Source organism: Talaromyces stipitatus, genomic scaffold, assembly GCF_000003125.1.
Source record: "Talaromyces stipitatus ATCC 10500 scf_1105507295541 genomic scaffold, whole genome shotgun sequence".
NCBI classification, from domain to species: Eukaryota; Fungi; Ascomycota; class Eurotiomycetes; order Eurotiales; family Trichocomaceae; genus Talaromyces; species Talaromyces stipitatus.
The window spans coordinates 2,050,307-2,071,799 of NW_002990115.1; the positions used below are offsets into that span (position 1 = coordinate 2,050,307).

General features: G+C 48.0%; 6 protein-coding genes and 2 non-coding genes across 8 annotated transcripts, besides 1 other annotated feature; 5 read left to right on the top strand and 3 right to left on the bottom strand.

The window, feature by feature from the left end:
• Window positions 1-95: 95 nt before the first annotated feature.
• On the top strand, window positions 96-1,665 carry TSTA_030900 (CBF/NF-Y family transcription factor, putative; the record flags this gene model as incomplete). The annotated part of the gene is made up of 3 exons (XM_002480216.1): window positions 96-567; window positions 721-1,326; window positions 1,397-1,665. The coding sequence occupies exons 2-3, from the start codon at window positions 732-734 to the stop codon at window positions 1,663-1,665; spliced, it is 864 nt and encodes a 287-aa protein (XP_002480261.1). The 5' UTR covers window positions 96-567; window positions 721-731.
• Window positions 809-839: a microsatellite.
• A 365-nt stretch (window positions 1,666-2,030) lies between the features above and the next one.
• On the bottom strand, window positions 2,031-4,434 carry TSTA_030910 (cytochrome P450, putative). Its single transcript, XM_002480217.1, has 5 exons — window positions 4,222-4,434; window positions 3,961-4,158; window positions 2,782-3,903; window positions 2,398-2,709; window positions 2,031-2,339 (listed from the first exon to the last, which is right to left on the bottom strand). Exons 1-4 carry the CDS (start codon window positions 4,411-4,413, stop codon window positions 2,644-2,646), a joined length of 1,578 nt encoding a protein of 525 aa, XP_002480262.1. The 5' UTR covers window positions 4,414-4,434; the 3' UTR covers window positions 2,031-2,339; window positions 2,398-2,643.
• TSTA_030920 lies at window positions 2,223-2,423 on the bottom strand. Its single transcript has one exon. It is a non-coding gene; the product is annotated as a tRNA-OTHER (tRNA).
• An 890-nt stretch (window positions 4,435-5,324) lies between the features above and the next one.
• Window positions 5,325-7,394, top strand: TSTA_030930 (MFS transporter, putative). The gene is made up of 4 exons (XM_002480218.1): window positions 5,325-5,775; window positions 5,835-6,552; window positions 6,613-6,677; window positions 6,735-7,394. Exons 1-4 carry the CDS (start codon window positions 5,443-5,445, stop codon window positions 7,224-7,226), a joined length of 1,608 nt encoding a protein of 535 aa, XP_002480263.1. The 5' UTR covers window positions 5,325-5,442; the 3' UTR covers window positions 7,227-7,394.
• A 267-nt stretch (window positions 7,395-7,661) lies between these two features.
• On the top strand, window positions 7,662-7,820 carry TSTA_030940. The gene has a single exon. It is a non-coding gene; the product is annotated as a tRNA-Ala (tRNA).
• A 1,207-nt stretch (window positions 7,821-9,027) lies between these two features.
• TSTA_030950 (polyketide synthase, putative) lies at window positions 9,028-16,336 on the bottom strand (the record flags this gene model as incomplete). The annotated part of the gene is made up of 6 exons (XM_002480219.1): window positions 9,028-9,912; window positions 9,963-10,109; window positions 10,163-10,330; window positions 10,388-13,315; window positions 13,372-16,220; window positions 16,270-16,336. 6 exons carry the CDS (start codon window positions 16,334-16,336, stop codon window positions 9,028-9,030), a joined length of 7,044 nt encoding a protein of 2,347 aa, XP_002480264.1.
• A 377-nt stretch (window positions 16,337-16,713) lies between these two features.
• Window positions 16,714-17,941, top strand: TSTA_030960 (uncharacterized protein; the record flags this gene model as incomplete). The annotated part of the gene is made up of 2 exons (XM_002480220.1): window positions 16,714-17,057; window positions 17,111-17,941. The coding sequence occupies 2 exons, from the start codon at window positions 16,714-16,716 to the stop codon at window positions 17,856-17,858; spliced, it is 1,092 nt and encodes a 363-aa protein (XP_002480265.1). The 3' UTR covers window positions 17,859-17,941.
• Window positions 17,942-18,585: 644 nt separating this feature from the next.
• Window positions 18,586-20,568, top strand: TSTA_030970 (dimethylaniline monooxygenase, putative; the record flags this gene model as incomplete). The annotated part of the gene is made up of 4 exons (XM_002480221.1): window positions 18,586-18,634; window positions 18,718-19,576; window positions 19,623-20,265; window positions 20,317-20,568. The coding sequence occupies 4 exons, from the start codon at window positions 18,586-18,588 to the stop codon at window positions 20,566-20,568; spliced, it is 1,803 nt and encodes a 600-aa protein (XP_002480266.1).
• Window positions 20,569-21,493: the final 925 nt, after the last annotated feature.

Below are 21,493 nucleotides of genomic sequence, written 5' to 3' on the forward strand. Positions count from 1 at the left end.
TAGGTCGAGAGCTGAGCCAGGCCCATCACACGTGAAGCCAGGAGCTGGACCGCGCAGGGTTAAAAGGGCTGCTGCGACCCGCGCTCCAGAGGACTGAGAAGAACTTGTTTCTATTACTTCCACGCACATTTCCCCCACTTTCTTACCTTGATACCGCCCCACCTCTGTCAATTTATGCTGCGCCTGCCTTTGCGCCACGCACTCTCAACACCGCACTGAAAATTGAAAATATACTTCTGAGAAGCTTGGACCATCTTATCTAGATGGAAAAGCATCGCAAGCAGAGCAACGAGAACAACGAAAGGCTACAGAGACTAAGACTTAGAAAGCGGCCCGTTTGAATTGGCGCTGTTTCATCTCTTTCAGGATAGAATTGCGTCCGATCTATCTTTAGCGATCTGGAGTTTTGTACTTGTGAGGGTTTGACATAGCTATCAGGCCATATCCAAGTAACTCGATATACGCCTCTTGGCTTGCGACCAACGACTTTCCCTGCTTTTTTGCAAGGGCCGGTTTTCTTCATCTTCTGATTCGTTGACAATTCATTTATCTTGTCAGCCACACCAGGTAAGCTCAAAGCCTTAATTCCTTGTCAAGTGTGGGTCTGCTCTGTAAGCAGCCAATCCTTGAAGAGAAAAGAAAGACTTCGCGAGAAAGATATAAAAAGACGAAAGACGAGAAAGATAAAAGAGGACGATTGTTAATAACCCGTCGCCAAAGAACACCAGAATATGACAGACCCGGAGAGCTCTTACCGGCCGCGATCCCCAGATTTTTCCTCCTTCCCATCCTTCCCGAACAACACCTTCAATAACAACGACAACGACAACAACAACAACGCGTATCAGCCACAACCACCCTACCTCGCTAGCCCTCTCGGTCAACGCGCTTCCTACGACGCCTCACCGTTTTTTGCCTCTGGCTATCAACCTCCAGTCGTCAATAACCACGTTCATCAACCATACCACCAACCGTTTCTTTATCTTAATCATAATACTACTCTCGATAATAACGCCTACGACAGTAACGCCTTTGACGACATGGCAAGACGAAGTGCTCGCTTGTCAGCTCAAGCTCAGACCCAAACACAACCTCCTCCATCAATCCACGCCCATGTCCAATCTCCCGCTGCTCATCAATCCGAACAAAACTTCATATTCGACCAACACGTCGCGCCCAAAAAGGAAGCAGAATCAGACGAACGTATACCGAAACCGTGGGATGGCATTGACGTGAAAACGAAATTTCCAGTAGCCAGGATAAAACGTATTATGCAAGCGGATGAGGAGGTCGGGAAAGTGGCTCAAGTAACGCCAATCGCAGTTTGTACGGTTCTCATCCTTCTCAGTTTCTATCTTTGGAGAAACTTATTAATGACTAACATCGCTCCCTAAAGCCAAAGCACTTGAACTATTCATGATCTCCCTCGTCACCAAAGCCGCACAGGAAGCCCGAGACCGAAATTCAAAACGAGTCACGGCCGCGCACTTGAAACAAGCCGTCGCCAAAGACGAAGTCCTCGACTTTTTAGCAGATATATGCTCAAAAGTACCGGATCAACCAGCGCGAAAGAACGATGAAGATGGAAGTGATCATAATAATGAAGGGAAACGAAAATCAGGCGGTGGAAGACGAAAACGAGACCTTGACAGTGATGACTTTTAAACTATTTTTTTTAAACACTACTTGTATATACTATTTTTTTCATGATGATAGGACGAAGGGGAATCTGGGTCCATGACGATGCTCTGATAGACACGGATGGATGGGTTTGCACTGGCGTGTGGCGTCCCATCTTACTTTTTTTTCTTCTCTCTCTTCCAATTCACTTGTTGACAGTGTTGACTGCAATTATCGAGTCAAAAATTTGCTGCCACTTTTACTCTAAGCACCTTTTCACGTGACTAATCTTAACCTTAACTACTGTAACAGATGAAAAAAGTATCGGATAACGACACCTAGATTTCAAGCTTGCTTTTCCGATACTCTTAAGACTTTACGATGATTTAGTCTACCATACATACGAAGAGTTCTCGAAAGGTTCTTGAATTCACCTCATTTGCAATTCGTCCATTGGTTCCGTGTCCTTGTGGATCAGGCCTTCACGCTTAGCGATTCGGCGCCACCCCACAACCGCAGACTCCATCATTGTACAACAAAAAGAAAAAAGAGAAAGAGGAGGCCCAAAAGATGACAAAAAATATAAACTCCGAAGAGATGCTTGACAAGAGGGGGATTCGAACCCCCGCCTCTTGCGAGACTGCGAATTTCTATGCCAGGAGACCTGGCATAGTGTACCCTATAGAGGTTTGCCCCTACAAGAACCACTTGAATGCAGCCTATATCCGCGAGTTAGACAGTGATTGGAGTGAAACGTGCCAAATGGAGGAAACTTACGCCTTAGACCGCTCGGCCATCTTGCCATGGAAGAAATGAAGTTGAAGCGGATGATAACTTTTTTATTGGGGATAGCTTTAATCTTGCCTTGGATGTTCCTGCTACGGTTGAAGATAGATTCTGGGCTTATCGTACAATCGGATTGTCAAGCTGGCTTTGTTAGACCTCCGGAATTGAGGTATACATCCAACTCTCATGTCAATCCGTTCCGACATGTTACAAAGCAGCCCGGACCGGAACTGGCGTCTATGCTTGACAAGGTCTGCGTTCCCAGGCGACCTTACCAGGCCATTGAGGCCTCGAGAACAACGACTTGACATCGAAACGCATATCAGCATCTTAATCTAGCCGCTAGGAAGTGGACAACGATGTGTGGTAACATACCGAATAATCAATCTCCAATAAAGAGCCATCACTCTTGTCAATGGCCGTAACCCGGAACGATTTGACAAAAATCGCTAGAATCACGCCCAGCTGTATATATGCAAATTTCTCTCCGATACACCTATGTCTGCCTCCGCCAAAAGGTAAATAAGGGCTATTCGCACCTTTGCCCAATGAGTCGTCGTCATCATTGTAGTGGATGGCATCATTCCCCTCCCACCGATGAGGATCCCATTTCAAGGGGTTGGAGAAGTAAGAACCATCACGAGCAGAAAATGCCGGACTGGCGAGAAGAATGTCCCCTTGTGGTATAAGAAGCTGCCGAGCATGGCTGTCGTTGTTATCTTCTCGGACGGGGACGAGCAGAGGTTTCCGCGCAAGACGCATGATTGAATGAATTGGATTATACAACCGGAGCGTTTCCTTGATGACGTTTGCATGAAGCTTGAGCCTTTGAAGTTTGTCGTATGTTAATTCTCCATCGCCAAGTTCTCGCACTTGCTCTTCATAAAGCTCTTCCTGGATGACAGGGTTGGAAGCTAGGCTCAATATTGAAAACGCAATAACCGCAGAACTTGAATGGTGTCCTCCGAGGAGCAATGCAATCATTATATGCGCAATATCCCTGTCGGATAGTTTACTTCCATCCTTGTATGTGCTATTGCGCATGAGATTCCAAATCATATCCTTCGCCTCAGCATTCTCGGCCGTTGCGCTAGTTTTCGTCTTCTGTAGTTCGTGCAGACGACGCTTTGTGATGATATCAGTATAGAACCGGGTCATCTCTCGTTGTGCAACGTCTCTTCTATGGTTTCGAGGAAGAGGAACCCATGATGGGAGAAAGAAGTTGATTGGCGTAAATCCCATATCGAGGTCGTGGTACAGGTTGGCGATACGAGAACCCCCTGATGAGAATTGTTGACGTACTTCAGCCCCTTGAAGGCATGAGGAGGCTGTGTATATGGTCAATTCGGCCATCGCGGAAGTGACCTCAAGTATTCCTGTCTTGCTTTTTTCTTTCACGTTGAAGTCATGATATGTCTTGAAGAAATCGGTGGCTTCTTTGGCAATTATTCGGACGTAAGACTCGAGTGCGGGTTGGCTCAGTCCGAATTTTATAAACTTCAACATCAGTCAGCTTTCGGTGTCTTGATTTTCAGCTTTGGGGTCATTGGATACCTTTTTTTGTTGCAGGAATTTGCTAGTTTCACAGTCAAAAATAACGCCGGAACCAAAGACCGGGGTCGTCAAACGCGAGTAGACATCTTCTGCTGATAGCTCGCTTTGCTTTCCGTTTAACACAAAGTTATTCCCTTGAGCACCGAGATACACAGTAACACGTCGTCCAACCAGGATGAAGGTAAATACATTTCCGTACTTTGGCAGAAACATGGTCAGCAACACTAATCGAGAGAGAGAAAAGGGTAGACAATCACGCACTTTCTGTCTACATTCCTCGAAGAACTTCAGTGGATGCTTGCCATAGCTGACTGTACTCCCAATTATGGGAAAGTAATGAAATACCAGCGGAGGGTTGTTCCCCTGCCTATTGGCAACTAATTGAGACACGACGTTCACTAGAACGCTCAACCCGATCAATGCAATAAGAATTGCCGAAGCTTGAAAAAGCATAGAGAACGAAGGAAAAAAAGACACAATTGAAGAGTCCATATCGAAGATAGATACAAACAAGAAGAGTGGGAGGTGGGTTGAGTACAAGGGAGTGTTAAGTTTGTGGGAAGAGAAAGAGGGAGATGGCAGGAGGTATAAAACTGACGATGGAACTTCAAGTCTGCCACTTTCCTTCCTTCCAAGGAGAACATCAGTTCATTGCCAATGTTTATAGATCAGCCCATACTTGGTGATAGAAGCCTCATTATTGGTCGGATCAGCTTATGTTGGACTGTTAGGGCTAGGGGTTTGACTCTTAGGGTTAAGCTGTGCGGAACCCCAACACCCGAATGGTCTGACGAAGAGACATTTACACGCAACGCAAGACACTGATTTCTTTTTTATAGCAATAAGATATTTTCTTGATCAATCTGTGAAGCATATTGTAATCGTAAATGCTAATATGGATGCGGATGAGAGGTAGCTTATAGACACAGTGCCGAGTCTGCCGACTAGGATCCGATCGTATCCTGATCAGCCTCACAGGTAGCGTAAAGTAGGTCTTATTGACAAGATGATCAGAAGGATATCCTAATTGCAATTTTCCGGGGGCCTATCGAGAAAAATGGTACTGACATCCACTTGACGATTCTTGTTAGGGCAAGACCAGCAACCTATATCTGCCTGAGGCCGTAAGATAAGAGATGCCTCAGGCGTAAACGGTGTGAACGACTTGACGGAAAAATATTCCTTGGCAAGCTGGCTATGCCAATGAGAGCGCAGGATATCATTAGTTAAGCTCATACCCCGCATTATTAACCAATCACATTGACCAATCAGCGCGTCCAATAACCACAAGGGTCGTGTGTGTCCTGAGGCAACTTAAAGGTACCACCTCGTGCACAGATAAGAACTTTATTAGCTTAGTACCTAGACTATATCTCACCTATAAAGGCGGTCATCTGAAGGATTCTCACTTTCATTTCTGGTTCATGCTCCCGAAATCGTGCCTCTATTCCATCCAATCTCCCGTTCTTCACACAAGTCAAGATGGAAGATCCAGATACCAAGCCTATCGCTTCCGGCTCACTTGCTCCAGTACTCACCGATGATGCTGGCCCTTATAAAGGCAACGTGCTCGCAATTGAGCAGACCCGTGGTATTACAATTGCAGAACATGAGACCACATTCTGGGAGGCTGTCCGCCAATGGCCGAAGGCTGTAGGATGGGCAACGCTTTTCTGTGTCGCTGTCGTCATGGCTGGATTTGATGCGCAGATAATCACTACGTTCTTCGCGCTACCTGCTTTTCAGCGGCGATTCGGTTATAAATACAACGATACTTATATCATTTCGGCTCCATGGCAGATGGCCTTGAACATGGTAAGTAACAACGTCATTGATATTCGCAGTAGTTCTGATGAACATGACCGTTATGAAAGGGAAACCCCATTGGCCAAGTGCTTGGAGCGCTTGCCTGCGGTTGGCCTTTGGAAAAACTGGGACGCCGGTTGACGCTGGCTATATGCTGTGTATGGTCTATAGCCTTCGTCTTTGTGCAGTTTTTCTCAACTAGTATCGGCATGCTATGCGCTGGAGAAATCCTTGGAGGCCTTGCATACGGATTTTATGTCGTCATTGCTCCCACATATGCCTCCGAGATCTGCCCTCTTGCTCTCCGTGGAGTCCTAACAGCATCAGTCAATCTTGCCTTCGTCATCGGCCAGTTCATTGCACAGGGGGTTGCAGCCGGCCTTGAGAGCCGATCGGACGAATGGGCCTACAAAGCACCCTTTGCCATTCAATGGGTATGGCCTGCGGTGCTGCTCGCCGGTCTCGCGTTTGCCCCTGAAAGTCCATACTGGCTAGTGCGCAAGAATAGGATGGAAGACGCTCGCAAATCACTGGTTAGACTCTCGTCCGCAAAGAATTGTCCGGATATCGAGGGAATGCTGGTCATGATTGAGCAAACCGATCTACTAGAGCGGGAAATTGAAGCCACGACAACCTACTGGGACTGTTTCAAGAAAGCTAATCTTTTCCGGACTGAAATATCTGTTATGGTATATCTCATTCAGGTCATCGGTGGTAATCCGCTGATTGCATATGCTACCTTTTTCTTTGAAACGGCAGGCTTGGATGTCTCGGAATCGTTTAATAGTAAGTCGAACTACATGAAGGGGAATTGGCTATGTTCATACTAATGTTGCTTCTCATTAGTGGGCGTCGGTAATACCGCCCTCGGATTTGTAGGAACATGTCTATCATGGCCATTGATGCTACGGGTGGGTTTATCTTACCAAGAATCTGCCGTCACCTATACTGATCGTGGTCTTTTATAGTTCGGTCGCCGTACCATTTACAACAGCGGCATGATTCTCATGACAATCATCCTCTTCGTTATCGGCTTTCTAGATTTTGGCCGCAACGATTCCGGCGTTGTCTGGGCCCAAGCCACTCTAATGGACATATGGACCTTCATCTATCAGACTACAGTCGGCCCGATTTGCTTCGTCATCATATCAGAAATCTCAGCTACCCGTCTTCGCGGTCGTACTATCGCCATAGCGACTGCAGTTCAAGCTGCCGCCAACATTGTCTTCACTGTTATCTTGCCGTATATGCTCAACTCCGACGAAGGGGATTGGCGTGGGAAAGCTGGCTTTCTTTTCGGCGCCATTAGTTTGGTTTGTTACGTATGGTGTTTTTTCAGGTTGCCGGAATCGAAAAACAGGACATTTGAAGAGTTGGATATCCTCTTTGAGCGAAAGGTTCCACCACGCGAATTCAAGAATTACGACCTGTTGGCGAGTGATGAAGAAAACGGTGTGTGAGGTCGGATCATTAGGTTATTCTACAGCTAGTGGACTCCTTGTGCGCGATATCCAGATTGCAGATTGATCTTTGAAATTGTCATGACGTGATGTTGAAATACGAACAGCAACCTGATATGAGTTGACTGAGCTTAAAAACAACACTAGAGAACACTCGATAGATCCCATCAATATGCAATTCTCTGACGATTGTCCCACGAAATGCAAACATCTGCGCAAGTCTTATGTAGTTGGAATTAGATGCCAGGGGTGAAGGAAATTGGTGAAAAGAGCTGGAATAAAGTAAACGTTTGAACGGGTCGATCAGAGACTTCGGAGTGAAAAATCAGACGGATTTTATCCTAACAAACGCAAGAATCCATCCCAACATCTCGTCTGACTTCAACATAATGCTTGACGCTAATACTCGCCTAGTGTAGCACATAAGAACTAAGTGGTAAGATGGCCGAGTGGTTAAGGTAAGTCGTGTTTGCACTACTTATTTACACAGTTCTAGTGCTAACATTGGCCAATTAGGCGGCAGATTTAAGGAGGCAATTTTTGCCAAATTCCCTGCTGACGAGAGTCACCTGGGTTCGAACCCCAGTCTTACCAATTCTGACATTTTTTTGTATTGCTAACCCTTTATTTCCCGCGGCCTACGGATAGATAAGATAGAAGGAGGCAAGTGTAGGCAAGTGTCTTTGTATGTAACGGCACTATGAATCTATGGTACATAGGGCGGGAAAATCAAGTCTTGAATGCGTGTCAGTGAGAGATGACGAGCAACGATGCAGTTGTAAGGAGTACGTATAGGTGAAAAGACTAATCTCGCAGTATGATCGTCACGTGAGGTAACCCCAATATTGGAATCTTTTGGTACTAGTCCGAACGGGGTTAGGCTCTGATAGCAGCGTACAATTTGGGTGAGGAATAATTGACTCTGATTTGCACGTCCTCTAAAATCCCCTCTAGATACACATCCTGATCCTCTTTATATACAAAACGTAGTGGCGAAATATCACGGATTTACGGAATAAATAACAATCCTGACTCCAAAATGTAGTCTGCTTTGTTGGCGCTCTTGTTCTCGCGGATATGTTGCTTTTCCGAGGATTCAAAGATTAGTAAGTACATCCGGATTGGGATTAGCGTATCAAATATCCAACACCCAATAAAACAATCTCAAATTATGCCCGGCGTATGATACCCGACACCGTAGCTCACCTCAGTACTTATTTAGATTCGCTTCACATCTTCAGGCAACGAGCCGTCTTGAGTGGTATCATCCCGCAATGCGCGCCTTGTCATGCTCCTGCCCATTCAGTTGAACTGATAAGCTTGCCGCTCATAGTACAACGATGCACGGGGTGTGCGCGAATCATAGTGATGGTGGCCTGCACTGCAGCTGGCTGCATCGTTTGTAATTTCTCCTCTTCAGTACTCGGATTATCGCTGTGGCTGGCTGACAGTCTATGAATAGATACCAAGAAATCCAGATGGGATACGCAGCCCGAAAGACGATGGCTTATATTCAGAAGAACTGCCAGCTGAGGATCGAAAATCGCAATGTGTATGGTAAAAGCCGAGAGATTCGAAAAAATGTACCTACCGTTCATACAAATCGAAATTGAAAGAGGCCAAAAATAATCCTAAACATGAATTACTCTTTATCTAAACATGTCTCACTAAGAAGATGAATAATTTGAAGTAATAGTCTGAGTGTCTCTGACGCTATCACCCCTAATAGTGATCGGTATTTTCTTTAAGATCTAGTTCGGAGCGCGTAGTCTGGATAGTAATGAACTCCTTGAGGACCCTATCAAGCCTCCGCCTTTTCTACCAAGCCCAAATGCTCCGCTACAGCGCGTGCCAACGCTAGGATCGTCATCTTAGGCGCGAGAAGGTGCTGGAACGACACTTCCAGGCTAAACAGCTTAAATAGCCAATTCCTTAGATCCGCGCCAATCATGCTGTCAATACCATACACGGATATCGACGTCCCTTCAAAGGCGAAATCCTCGATAGGAATGAGCAGCATGTTGGATAGTTTCTTGGCGATATGACAGGATATGGCATGGAGGATGGCCTCGGGACCAAGGGCCTGAGATGATTCAAGTTCCTGAACAAAGGTGCCCTCACGGGAGGAGCTGCTACCGGCGGAAGTGCGGATGTCCTCGACGATGGAGCGGAGGTGCGTAAATCGAGAGTCCTGGTACCAGTACGCTTCGTCGGAGGTTTCAGCGGCGGCAATTGCGTTCGCGAGGTAGGCAGGCTCGAGACCAAGGATGATCTGGGTATCGCCGAGGGATGGAGAAGATGTGTTCCTAGGGCGCTGTAGCATCGCAGTCTCAAACCCGCGAAGGAGTTCACGCTCATCGATGCCGTACATCGCTTTGCGAGAAAGGGCTTCCTCGATCCCAGCGTTTTCAGAGACGACACCGACGTCAAGGACCATTGGCAGGATGAGCGAGGTGGCAGGGAGGCCACGGAGATTGCGGTGCCAAGCGAGGGAATCGAGGTAGCTGTTACCAGCGCAGTAGTTGGCTTGGCCGGGATTGCCCATGGTCGCCGAAATGGAGCTGGTCATAACGAAAAAGTCGAGTGGCATTTTTTCGAAGGCTTTGTGAAGAGTATCCGCGCCATTAACTTTGGGTTTGAGGGCGGCTTCGAATTGATTGAAGGTCATGTTATTGAACATTCCGTCCTGGCACTTTCTGTTAGTCAGTGCACTTATGCATATTGATGTCCACTCACCTGCAAAACCATAGCTGCGTGTATCACACCCTTGATAGTTCGAGTTGCAGTCACTTCATTGACAGCACGATCGACGTCAGCCTGAACTGAGGCATCACCACGGAAAACCTGAACCGCAGCGCCGGCCTTCTGGATCGATTCGACGAGCTATTGCACCTGTCAATTAACTGAAGTTGGCTTGTTCGATAGTCATTACTTACGGCTGCAGCGTCTGGCTTATCAGCGCCAGAGCGTGAGAGAAAGACAAAGTCTCGTGCGCCCCGCTCCATCATGAATGTGGTGAGACTGCGTCCCAAGCCGCCAAGGCAACCAACAAGGAAGTACGCGGCGTTGGGGGAGAACTCTATCATGTTACCCGATGGTTGGACCTAGAAGGCTGGTTAGAAGCTTGAGAGAGAGAGAGAGCAACTGCGATCGAGGCTGACCTTTACAGAACTGTGGTCATAATCGTACTTGATCACGGCGTTTTCCATGATTCCTTGGCCGAGAGAGAATTCCCTGACGTCACTGATGGCACCTATATCATAAATCTTGGGCTTCCAAAGAATCTTCTTTTCCTTCATGAAGCTCATAGTTCGGGTGAGGAGGTCGCCTAAGGCGGATGGGCGCGTCTTGTACAGATTGCGAACACCACTTAGGAGGAGCGAAACGCCTTTCGAGAACGGCAAGGCATCAAGGCTTCCGTCAATTGTGGTGTCGTTCAGAATAAAGCGACTAGCTGGTGGCATGGCTCGCCAGACCTCCTGGCTGAAAGGCGAAAAGTCATGGGAAACGACCAGGTCCGGCTTGCTACTTCCGCTTCCTCCGAGGAGGGAATGGATAGTCTTGACTTCTGGCGCAAGCAACAGCTCATGGGAGGGCAAACCGGATCGAAGCGCCAGGCCTTGTCTCTCCTGCTCTGATTCCACAATAACTGTGAGCTGGAAACCTAGAACTTGTTTGAGTTCAGCAACAGCGGCAACAAAGTCATGCGGTGCAGCGAGCAACAAGACACGTTCATTGGCTTGGACCTTTCCAACGTCCAGAACAGCATTGATGGCCTGAGCGAGGCTTGGAAGTGTCGCAACCAGTGCAGGTGCTTCAAAGTCCGAATAGAAGGCGCCTACTGATACTGGGGCCGTGCACACAGTGCAAAATGGATTCTCAGCATACGCGACGGCATTTCGGCCAACAAAACTTTCATCAAGGCTACTGCCAACCGCTTTGATCGGTCCCGCAACAATGGAAATACCGCTTATTGGAGCCTGGAGGTCGGCTTTGTTGAAGCTCGCGTACTGTACCTGCAACTCAACGTCCCATTCGGCAAACACCCTCGAGTTGTTCCAGCTCTGTGATTGAAAGACGAGTTCCCCATTGACTATTCTACCAGATAATGCATTTTCAGAAGTCAATACAGCCAGCTGTGGCGGAGCGAGATTAGCAGAGAAGTGAGCGTTCAAAAGTTCGTTCGGTAACACCCTAGCAATTTTGAGAATACCATTCTGGAGCCAATATTCGGTATCAGCGCCTGAGTCTTTCGTAGCTATATGCCCTAGCTTGCTTAGAATTGCTTCTCCGATGGACGTGATATCTTCCGTTGTGTCGGCATCCAAGAGCAAGATCTTTGCTGAAGCCTGCTCAGATCGGATGGCCCGCAGCAGTCCTTGACTCATGCCACCAGAGACACATGACCCCTCGTTCACCCCGGATGTCAGCCAGACAACTGGATTGCTTCCAGTTAAGACTGTCTTGAGTCTTTCAAATGTATCCTCCGCGAGTGATGAGACTAAGCTGCCGGTCGCATCATAAATCATATACGTAACCTCCTTGTCTTGCTTCACAGGGATGTCCTCCCGCAAGTCACTGAGGTTGACAGCGCAGCCACTCTCCCGAAGGAAGGCTGCAATAGGAGAGGAGGACGATCTGGCGGCCTCATCCGATGTAAGGATAACAACTTCGTGTTTTGGGTGCGCGTGGCCGTTCGGATCATTTCCAAAAAGTGTAGCGGAAATAATGGACACTTCTGGAAGCGGGAATAGAAGTTCAGGGTCAGAGAATCCATGATGGCAGATGGTGCTGGCAAAATGTTCCCTCACATGACTGGGAGCCGAAAAGATCGCCTTGCCACCTTTGACAGTTAGGGAGGCGACTTCAGTCAGAAGCTCCTGCTCGCTGGTGTGGCTCCAAGCATCCTTGCCTACGATGACGAGGTCCTGAGCATCGAGTGTCTGCTCGCCCCAATCGAACAAGCCTTTCTTAGAACTTACAGTAGAAAGGTTGCCAGCATCGATGCTGATAGTGAGGCTCTCTAAGTGCTCTTCTGATACACCTGCGAGGACCAGCTTTGTGGTGGGGGCGACTTGTTTCAAAACGGCCTGCAAGGTTTTGGAATCGGCTTGACCAAGCAGAAGAGCACTAGAAATATGTGTTTTGTGTTGCATGAGCTCCACAATTGCAGCTATGGAATCTTCCTCTAACTGAATCGAGGGATATGTTTGAAGTGCTTGCTGGGTAGTTAGCGTGGTGATATCTGGCTTCCATACGGTCTCCATGTATGGCTCGCGAGGACGGGGTGGTACAGTCGTCTGCGGAACAGCTGCCTCGTACGACACGCAGCGAAGACTCTTAACGTCCAGCAAAATATCTCCATTTTCTGCGAATAATTTTGTGTGCGTGTTGAAGTACCGGCCATCTAGCTCGTCTGTCCATGCAATGGATCTGCCAGCAGCTTTGGTTGCCTCACCAGCGTTCCACATGGTGAGCTCTTCAATTTTGATCGGAACCACGCCATGTTGCATCTCTCTGTGCATGCCCGAGTTGATAGAGATAATAATGAGCTGAAGACAGCCATCGATAGTTGATGGATGTAGCATATACCGCGACTCACCGACGACGAGTCCGCTCGCTGTGTCCACTTTGACATCGGCAGCGGCATGGTGATACTTGCCGTTAGTTCGGATGTTGCTCAGGGCCTGGAAGGACGGTCCATATTCGAAGCCAACCCTGTCGAAGGCCTTATACCATGTTTTACCAGGTACGCGTTGTGTCAGCTTCACGAGGTCAACTGGATGCTCACGTGTACCTGCTTCAATGTGATTGGCCGCAACGGAACCCGTCGAATGAAGGCTCCACTCTCCGTTAGCGAACGACTCAACAGCAAATGTGTACCACATTCCATCTTCCTGCTTTTTGTCAAGACGGAGCTGTACCTCGATACCGTCGTCGACCTCAGGGATGATCAAAGCCGCCTTGATCTGCACGTCGCGGAAGGTCACACTTTGGATCTCGATTCCTCGCTGATCACAGACTTGCCTAAGAGCCTCAGTTGCCATGGACAAGTGCGCGGCGGCCGGGAATACGGCTTCTTTTCCAAGCTAGATTGCAGTCAGCTTGGCATTTTCATTGTTTTTCAGTCCCAGAGATAACTTACGGTGTGATCCTTGAGCCAGGGTAAATCTATATGTCGCAGTACATTCCTCCACGCAAGCGAGCGATCCGACAAACCAACGATTTTGCTGCCCAGCAGATCATGACGCGGGCTCGTCAGATTTCGTTGTTCATGGCTGAAACGAGGCTCTACCCAGTATCGCTTCTCGTAATTCCACTGGTAAGGTGGAAGGTCAACAAGAAGTAGAGGGCTTCCCTTGTTCTTCATATTCCCACTGATCGCTTCGGTCGAATTGACCTCTTCGAGATCCAGGGGATAATTTTGAATAAACAATGCACCGGCTGTCTTCAATAACTGTACGGCGCTGTCTTTGTTGCGTACCAAAGAAGCTACGTAGGTGAAGCGATCTAGCTTATTCGCTCTGCAAATCTGCTTGAAAGGGCCAGCAAGAGCTGAATGCGGACCGATTTCGATGGCAACTGCAACCTGCTCTAAGCCTGGCGCGGTCCCCAAGGAAGTAACCGCTTCGTCAAAGAGTACGCGGTTTCGGAGGTTGAGACTCCAGTATGATGCAGGAACACTGTCGCCAGGATACTCGGTACCGCTGACGGAAGAGAACCACCGTGCGCGTGGGCGTTGCCATTTGAGGGATTCATCATTAAGACCCTCCACTGCACGAGCGAGTAGTGCATCGTAGGTGAAGGCAACATCGTTCATTTGTGGCGAATGGTATGCCTTTCCAGTCGGGAGCTCACGAGCAAATACGCCGTCCTCCGACAAAACATTCTTGGCGTATGCGACTGCTTCCAGAGTTCCACTTAATGTCAAGCTCTCAGGAGAGTTTTGACATGCAATAACGAGGTCTTTGTCGAGCAATTCCTGGTACTTGGTAAGACCGCCGAGTCCCAGGCCGACAGCTAACATAGATCCCACAGGTGCGTGATGACTAACAGAATACCCCCGGAGGAAAGCAGCGATCATGGCCTCGGGAGCAGATATTAAACCAGCAGCGTAAGCAGCAGCAATCTCACCGGACGAGTGGCCGACGGTAACTGTAGGAGCGATGCCCCAGGAGGCAAATAGGTCGACGATGGCAATCTGAACAGCAGTGCAAACGGGCTGGGCCACGTTGGCATCATTAATATTGGGTGCAGCAGCAGAGGCCAATAGCGAAGACTTAAGGCTCCAGGTTGGACGAATGGCGGCATCCAGCTGCTGTAGGACCTGGTCTAAAGCCTCGATGGTGGAGCGAAATACAGGGAATGCTTGCATTGCCTGGACGCCGAGTCCGGACCACTGGGCTCCTTGTCCAGTGAAGATGAATGCTAAGTCTGGCTGGCTGCGGGGCGCGGACCCGATCGCGAAAGCGGACAGTGCAAAGTCTTCTGGGTCCAGTGGCTCGGCAGCGACAGTGAAGCCACGGGTGGCAAAACGTGACCGGCGAACTCCCAACGTGTAGGCGATATCTGCCAGATGATAATCGGAAACAACTTTGGCATGAGCAGTGATGTTGCGTTCGAGCGTACGGCGATCGTGTGCAGAGAAGGGTAAGAGAAAGGGACGATCAGCCTTCGGTGGCTCGTCCCCTCGTTTGTGCCCATGTCTATAGAGCGGGTGCAAGGAGTCAACTGCCTCGATAATTACATGACCATTGGTACCACCATAGCCAAAGGATGAGACACCCGCTCGTTTTTCAGCGAAACCTCGTGGCCAGGGAGCGGTGTCGACGTTCACTTTGATATTCCACTCATTTTCGCGGATTGCGGGGTTGAGAGTCTTGAGTCCTGCCACACCGGGAATGACACCTTCTTCAGTCATCAGAGCCGCTTTCATTACTGCAAAAATGCCGCTGGCAGCCTCGCTGTGTCCAATATTGGCTTTGATTGCTCCAACAAGCAACGGCTTATCGGAAGGACGGGCATCATTCATTGCACGCCCAATTGCATGGGCCTCAATAGGGTCGCCAACCGGAGTACCAGTCCCGTGGCATTCAACGTACGCTGTGCGCAACGGGTCAAGCCCAGACCGAGCATACGCTTGCCGTACGACACGTTCTTGACCATCTTCACTGGGATGTGTGATTCCCATTCCTGGGACTTTACCGTTGGTGTTGACTGCTGACGAGCGTATAACACCGCGTACTGGATCACCGTCACGAATTGCATCAGAAAGTCGCTTCAGATACAGTGCACCAGCCCCTTCAGCACGACCATAACCATCAGCGGAGGCGTCAAAGGTATGGCAAGTTGATGTTGGTGAGAGGATGCCAAGCTTTGCCGTATTCATATGCTGGTCAACAGTTAAAATGAGATTGACCCCTCCAGCAATAGCGGCGCTGGCATCACGAGTGCGAAGGGCATGACAGGCATTGTGAATGGCATATATAGAAGATGAGCATGCTGTGTTTATGGTAAAGCAGGGCCCGTTGAGATCGAAAGTGTTCCCTATACGAGCGCTAATCAAGCCTGGATCAACCCCAGTAGCAGCATAATTGTGCCGAAAATCACCATCTTTTGTGCTCATTTGTTGGTAGTCACTGGTAAAACTACCCACAAAAACGGCCGTATTCGAGCCTTTGACATCCTCAAGCGTTAAGCCCGCCGACTCCAGGCATTCATAAGTGACTTCAAGCATCTTGCGCTGCTGCGGATCTAACCACATGGCTTCAATTGGTGTTATATTAAAAAATGTGGGATCGAAGTCTTCGGCATTGCCATTCAGGAAGTAGCCACCGGGCACGTTGAACGATCCTGGACGGTCTAATCTCTCATGGAGGTACGCATCAATGTTAAAGCGCGATGCAGGCACCTTTGGGGTCTGCATCGACTGCTTTTCCTTCAGTGCTTCCCATAGGGAGCTCGATGAGTTGATACCGCCAGGAAGCCGACATGCTGCTAAATATTAGCTTGGAATCTTGCATGAAATGTGGAGTGTTCATACCCATGCCGACGATGGCAATAGGCTCTAGCATACTGTCCTCGTGGACAGGCTCGTCGAAATGAGGCATATCGGATTAATCTTAGAAGAGTAAGATAACTAGGCAGCTAAGATATCTCTTGGAGAGTAATGATGATATGATTTTTCCAGCAGAGTCAGCTCGAGGTAGTCATGCTGGCTTTATGAAGTTATCTTCAACATCAGTTGAGTTAGGGTTATAAAACTCATTCTTTCGGCCTAGCGCCGCCAAACAATACGGCGGCCCGAAGGCGGGCTCCAGTTTCGGGAAGTGGGTCGCAGCCCGGTAGAGCACCGATTGGTTCGGTTTCCGGGCCGACATTGTATCACAGTATAGCTACTGTAAACATACAGTCATGCTCTTCTCTCAAATGGAACCCATATCTTCTTTTCCATCACGTCAACATATTTCAATTCTAGGCTAGCGTTATGGCTTTATTTACGGAATCTACTTATTTCCTGACACTATCAGTCACCGCTTGCATTCTGCTTTGGGGTGTCAGTCTTCTCAATGGGACTGTTTCTGCGCTCATTACCGCGTCGTGGAACGGGAACTTCGACGACGGAACACCCTTCAATACCAAGTACACCGGCATCTTTCTCATCGATTTTCCCATCTCTTTGCTTGTGGCATTTTTCTTCTATGGTACGAATGGCTCACACCCTGGCTATCAGCTCTTCTTGATAGATGCATATGCAACTTTGCAATCAGCTTTCGTATGGCTGTATGCAGAAAGCTTTCGACTTAATGACAAACCATTTGCCGTTTCAAAGTAAGCATCAACATTGTACAAAAAATTAATCTAGTGTTCCTAATTTCAATCAGCCCGATTATATGGAGTCTCATGTGGCAGGCTTTTGGCGCTGCCATCGCTCTTCCTCTCTACTTTCGCCTCCATCTCAAGTGGATTGATGAGACTCGCAATCGCTTGTCGCCCATGGACACAGCTTCAGCCAGAGCGCTTCCAGCCAGTTTCATCCTCGGAGCATTACTACCCGCTGTCATCGGCATGCTGCCAACGTGGTATCCCAGGGCGGATGTACTTCACCAGAATATTCTAGCCAGTTGGCAACCTGACCCAATATGGGTGTCCACAATCCAGGCACTTTTGGTGTTTGTACTATCCTCTAAAACTAGAAATGATCTGAAAGCTGTCTGGTGGACACAATTGTCTTACCTGTTGGCCACTGTCTCTTCGGCTTCTGGTCATATATACGCTATCAGTTCACTATTGGCATCCACTGACCCTGCAATCACCTTTGTTAAAGTCTATGTCCCATTTCTCTTCACCGGGCCAGAGGGGGCTACTCAGAAGCTCGCAAGTGGACCGTGGCTCTTTTTGCAATACGACTTGATCATCATCTCGATTTCCTGCATGTCTTGGGCGTATTTATTAACTGTACGAGTTCTTCCGGAGAACCATTGGGTCCACAGACTTCTACCCATTATTTTTCTGTCCAGCAGTGTTGTGTTGGGACCCGGAGCAACGGTGTCATTGGCATTATTCTGGAGAGAGGGTCATTTGCGATCCGTACGAACCAAAAAGCTCGTTACTGGGAAGGCCCAAAAATAAGAATTTAGGATGATCTATATTTGTACCTTAAATTACATGTTCTTGGTTCGATTGATAATTTGTGGAAGACTATTAATGCAACTCTCGATTTTAGCTAGTTTTGATGGTGTTTTGCCAATTGAATCTGTCTGATTGGAGAATCAACTTGAGGCACGTCCTCAACAATATCCTGGTACTGAAAAAGCTTCGAAATCTCATCTCACTGTCTTGGTTAGCACTCATAGTACTAAGTTCTCCGCCGTGTAAGCTTGAACTACCAGTAGGTGACAATGCTAGAAGACAATCACCGAGATGTGACAGGATGCTCATCCCTGATGGATTTTGTAATGGCTGAACTTTCTCAGATGTGTACTAAGATACCACGTAACCGTGCAACTTCGGCCATGCCGATACAAGTTTTTTGCGATGGTAGACTGTCAACTTTCTCGGTGTCAACCCCGAGGTCATCAAACCTTCTCGACTGAAGCCCTCTTCACACGAGTGCTGCTCCCCTAGGCGGAGCTCGGCGCGAAGTCCATACACTTCAGATTTCGGCCTTGCCACATCATGCTATTCGCCCGTTTTCCTTCGATAGTATTATGTAATCTTCTAAGGGCACCCAACCTAAACATGAAGATATTATATGGTTGATCTGGATACGCATTAAACGTTTCCCTTCCGCTAAATTATTTATTGATTGATAACCCTTCCCCAATGATTGAGAAATCAAAAGGCCCAAACCCTGCCAATGGAGTCCTCACCACCCCAGTATGTCGACGTTGCTATCATTGGCGCAGGTATGTAGAACCTCGTCTACGAGAAATTTGGAATGTTGTCCGGTTTTGTCTAGTTCCTGACGCTTACTGATATTTGGCACTAGGCTGGTACGGCCTCGTCGCAGCGCGTACCTATCTGCGACTCCGTCCAGACGTGAATATACTGATAATCGACTCTGACTCAACCGTTGGGGGCGTATGGAGCGAGAAACGGCTGTACCCAAACCTGGTTGCGCAGGTCAATCTGGGACTTTTCAATTATATCGATACACCGATGCCAAAGGAGGGAGTCAACAGCAAAAGACAGGTCACAGGACGTATGATTCACAACTATCTCCAGAAGTATGCCGAGGATCATGACCTCCTCCGTCGCATTCGCTTCAATACCCACGTCGACAAAGTTGAACGTGGCCCTCGAGGCTGGCGTCTTTACTTCAAAGACTGTAACAACATACTGGATGCTGAGAAGCTCATGGTAGCTACTGGGGTCACGTCCATTCCCCATATGCCGGAATACGTGGCCGAGGACGTGCGGGTTCCGGTCATCCATTCTCGAGATTTGGGTGAATCTTTCAGCAGCCTCCAACAGAGCAAATATAAGCACATCATGGTAGTTGGAGCAGCCAAATCTGCATATGATGCTGTGTACCTACTCCTAACGATGGGCAAAAAGGTGACGTGGGTAATCCGACCCGGAGGATCAGGGCCACTTGCCATTCTACCATCGGAGTTGCTTGGCTACTGGACGAGTATCGGCGTTGCATCCACTAGGTTGATGACTGGTCTCAGTCCTTCGATATTAAATACTCACGGACTTGCATACTCTATCCTCCAGAACAATCCGATTGGACGCTGGTTGACGGGGAAGTTCTGGGACATCGTGGCGTACTTAAGTGATCTCCATGCAGGCTATGACAATGGTGACCATGTGGCTGGTTTGAGACCAGAAATAGATGGCAAAAGGTTAGACTTTTCTCCATCAGATTTGAACGCGACTGATGTATCATAGTGTCTTCTGGGCAAACTCCGGGCTCGGTGTCGTCACTCTTCCAGACTTTTGGAGTACAATCCACAAGGGCGATGTCACAATTATTCGGGACGAGTTGCAGACTCTCAATAGAAAAACCATATCCTTTAAGTCTGGCAAGTCAATCGAATCAGACTTCATTGTCATGTGTACCGGATGGGGAGACCACTTCGCTATGTTCGATGATGAGAGTAAATCCGAGGTTGGCCTGCCAGTGAAAGCAAAGAAAGGTTGGGTAGATCGAGACTGGAAAAGCATAGATCGCGAAGCAGATGCATCTGTGAACCAGAAACTACCATTCCTAGCCAAAGGACCAGTATTGGGGAATGCGGAGACGGTAAAAGTCCCACAAAAGTACTGGAGGCTCTACCGTAGAGTAGTGCCACTTGCTCTTGCCAAACAGGGTGATCGTTCGCTCGCCATTCTAGGTCAAATCCATACTGTGCAGACACCTTTAGTCGCTTCAATACAAACTTTCTGGGCAATTCTTTATCTGGAAGGGGAGCTTGATTTGCCTTCTGAAGATGAAATGGTCAATGAGATTGCCGAATGGAATGCCTGGACTCGGAAACGTTACATCAGTCAGGGTCAGAAATTCCCGTACTCTCTCTATGACTTCCTCCCAGTAAGTCTCCTCCTAGCACTTCTCAAGTTGTTGCTAATGAGGAAATTCAAGTACGTCGACACTCTCTGCAAAGACCTCGGTCTCAACTCTTGCAGAAAGTCCAATATCATAGCAGAATACTTCTCACCGTATAAGCCTGAAGACTTCAATGGCATTATCGACGAGTACTACGCCCAAAAGCGAGTCGGCTCGACCAGTAAAAAGCATGTTGCGGAATCGCAATATTCAAGACTAGTTGCGGTCTTCCTAGCCGGAGTCGGCACCTTTCTTGTCTTGGCCAAATGGACTTTGAGCATGATCTAGAAAGGAAAGGTCTCCAAGGCTGAGAGTCAGATTCCTCACAACTACCTGGCTGGATATTGCCCCTAGAGGGAACAGATTAGCGTTGAGGGGCTTGTTTGATTCTTCTTTCTTCTTGTCCATCGGACCCTATATTGCGTTCGACTTTGCTAGCCACTACACTGTGTATAGCCTTGATATATGGGTAGTAAATTCTATGCTCATTTTTACCAAGTGACTCAATCCCCGTGACCGGGTTCAGTTGAGCTGAGCCTGCACAATGGTTACTGGAAAAGTTTCCTTTCTAAGACTAGGTAGTCTGTCCACGCTGACCTCGAATATCTTACCCCTATTTTAATTAAGACTACGACCCAACTTATGTTAAACATATATCTTTATTACTATTAGTCGGGACTACGTATATATTAGGCTTAGAGGCAGGTTTAGGTTGAAACCCAGAAGGTTAAAGGCCTTGAGAATGGTATTTTTCGTGAGTAGATATGTGACCCACAAGCAGGGTTTCCTCTCTCTCCAGCTGGAAACTCCCGCGAGAGAGTGAGAGATTAGCCAGTCATACTACGACGTAATATGTGTTTATTAGTAAAACATATCTTCGTTGTTTCTCGTCGATGCTTGCTGTATTTGGTATTTCATTTTCTGTGGCTTCTTGACCCTATTTTGGTGCAGCAGAAACCGCGTTCTTTCTCTATGTTTTCCAGTACCTGCCATGCTGATTTGTGAGATCTATAACTTGCAGAATGGGGCCTATATGACGCTCATTCTGTCCCTATAGCATTCCTGGGAGCCAGTATCCTCTTTTTTTTATCTAGCTTCTAGGCTTGGTCATTTATTTCTACTTTAGCTACTTTCCTGAGTCCGCTCCTTACACCAGGTCAGACTTAAGGGATTAAGGAGGATTGGTCCACGGGACTAGGGTCTATTAAACGTT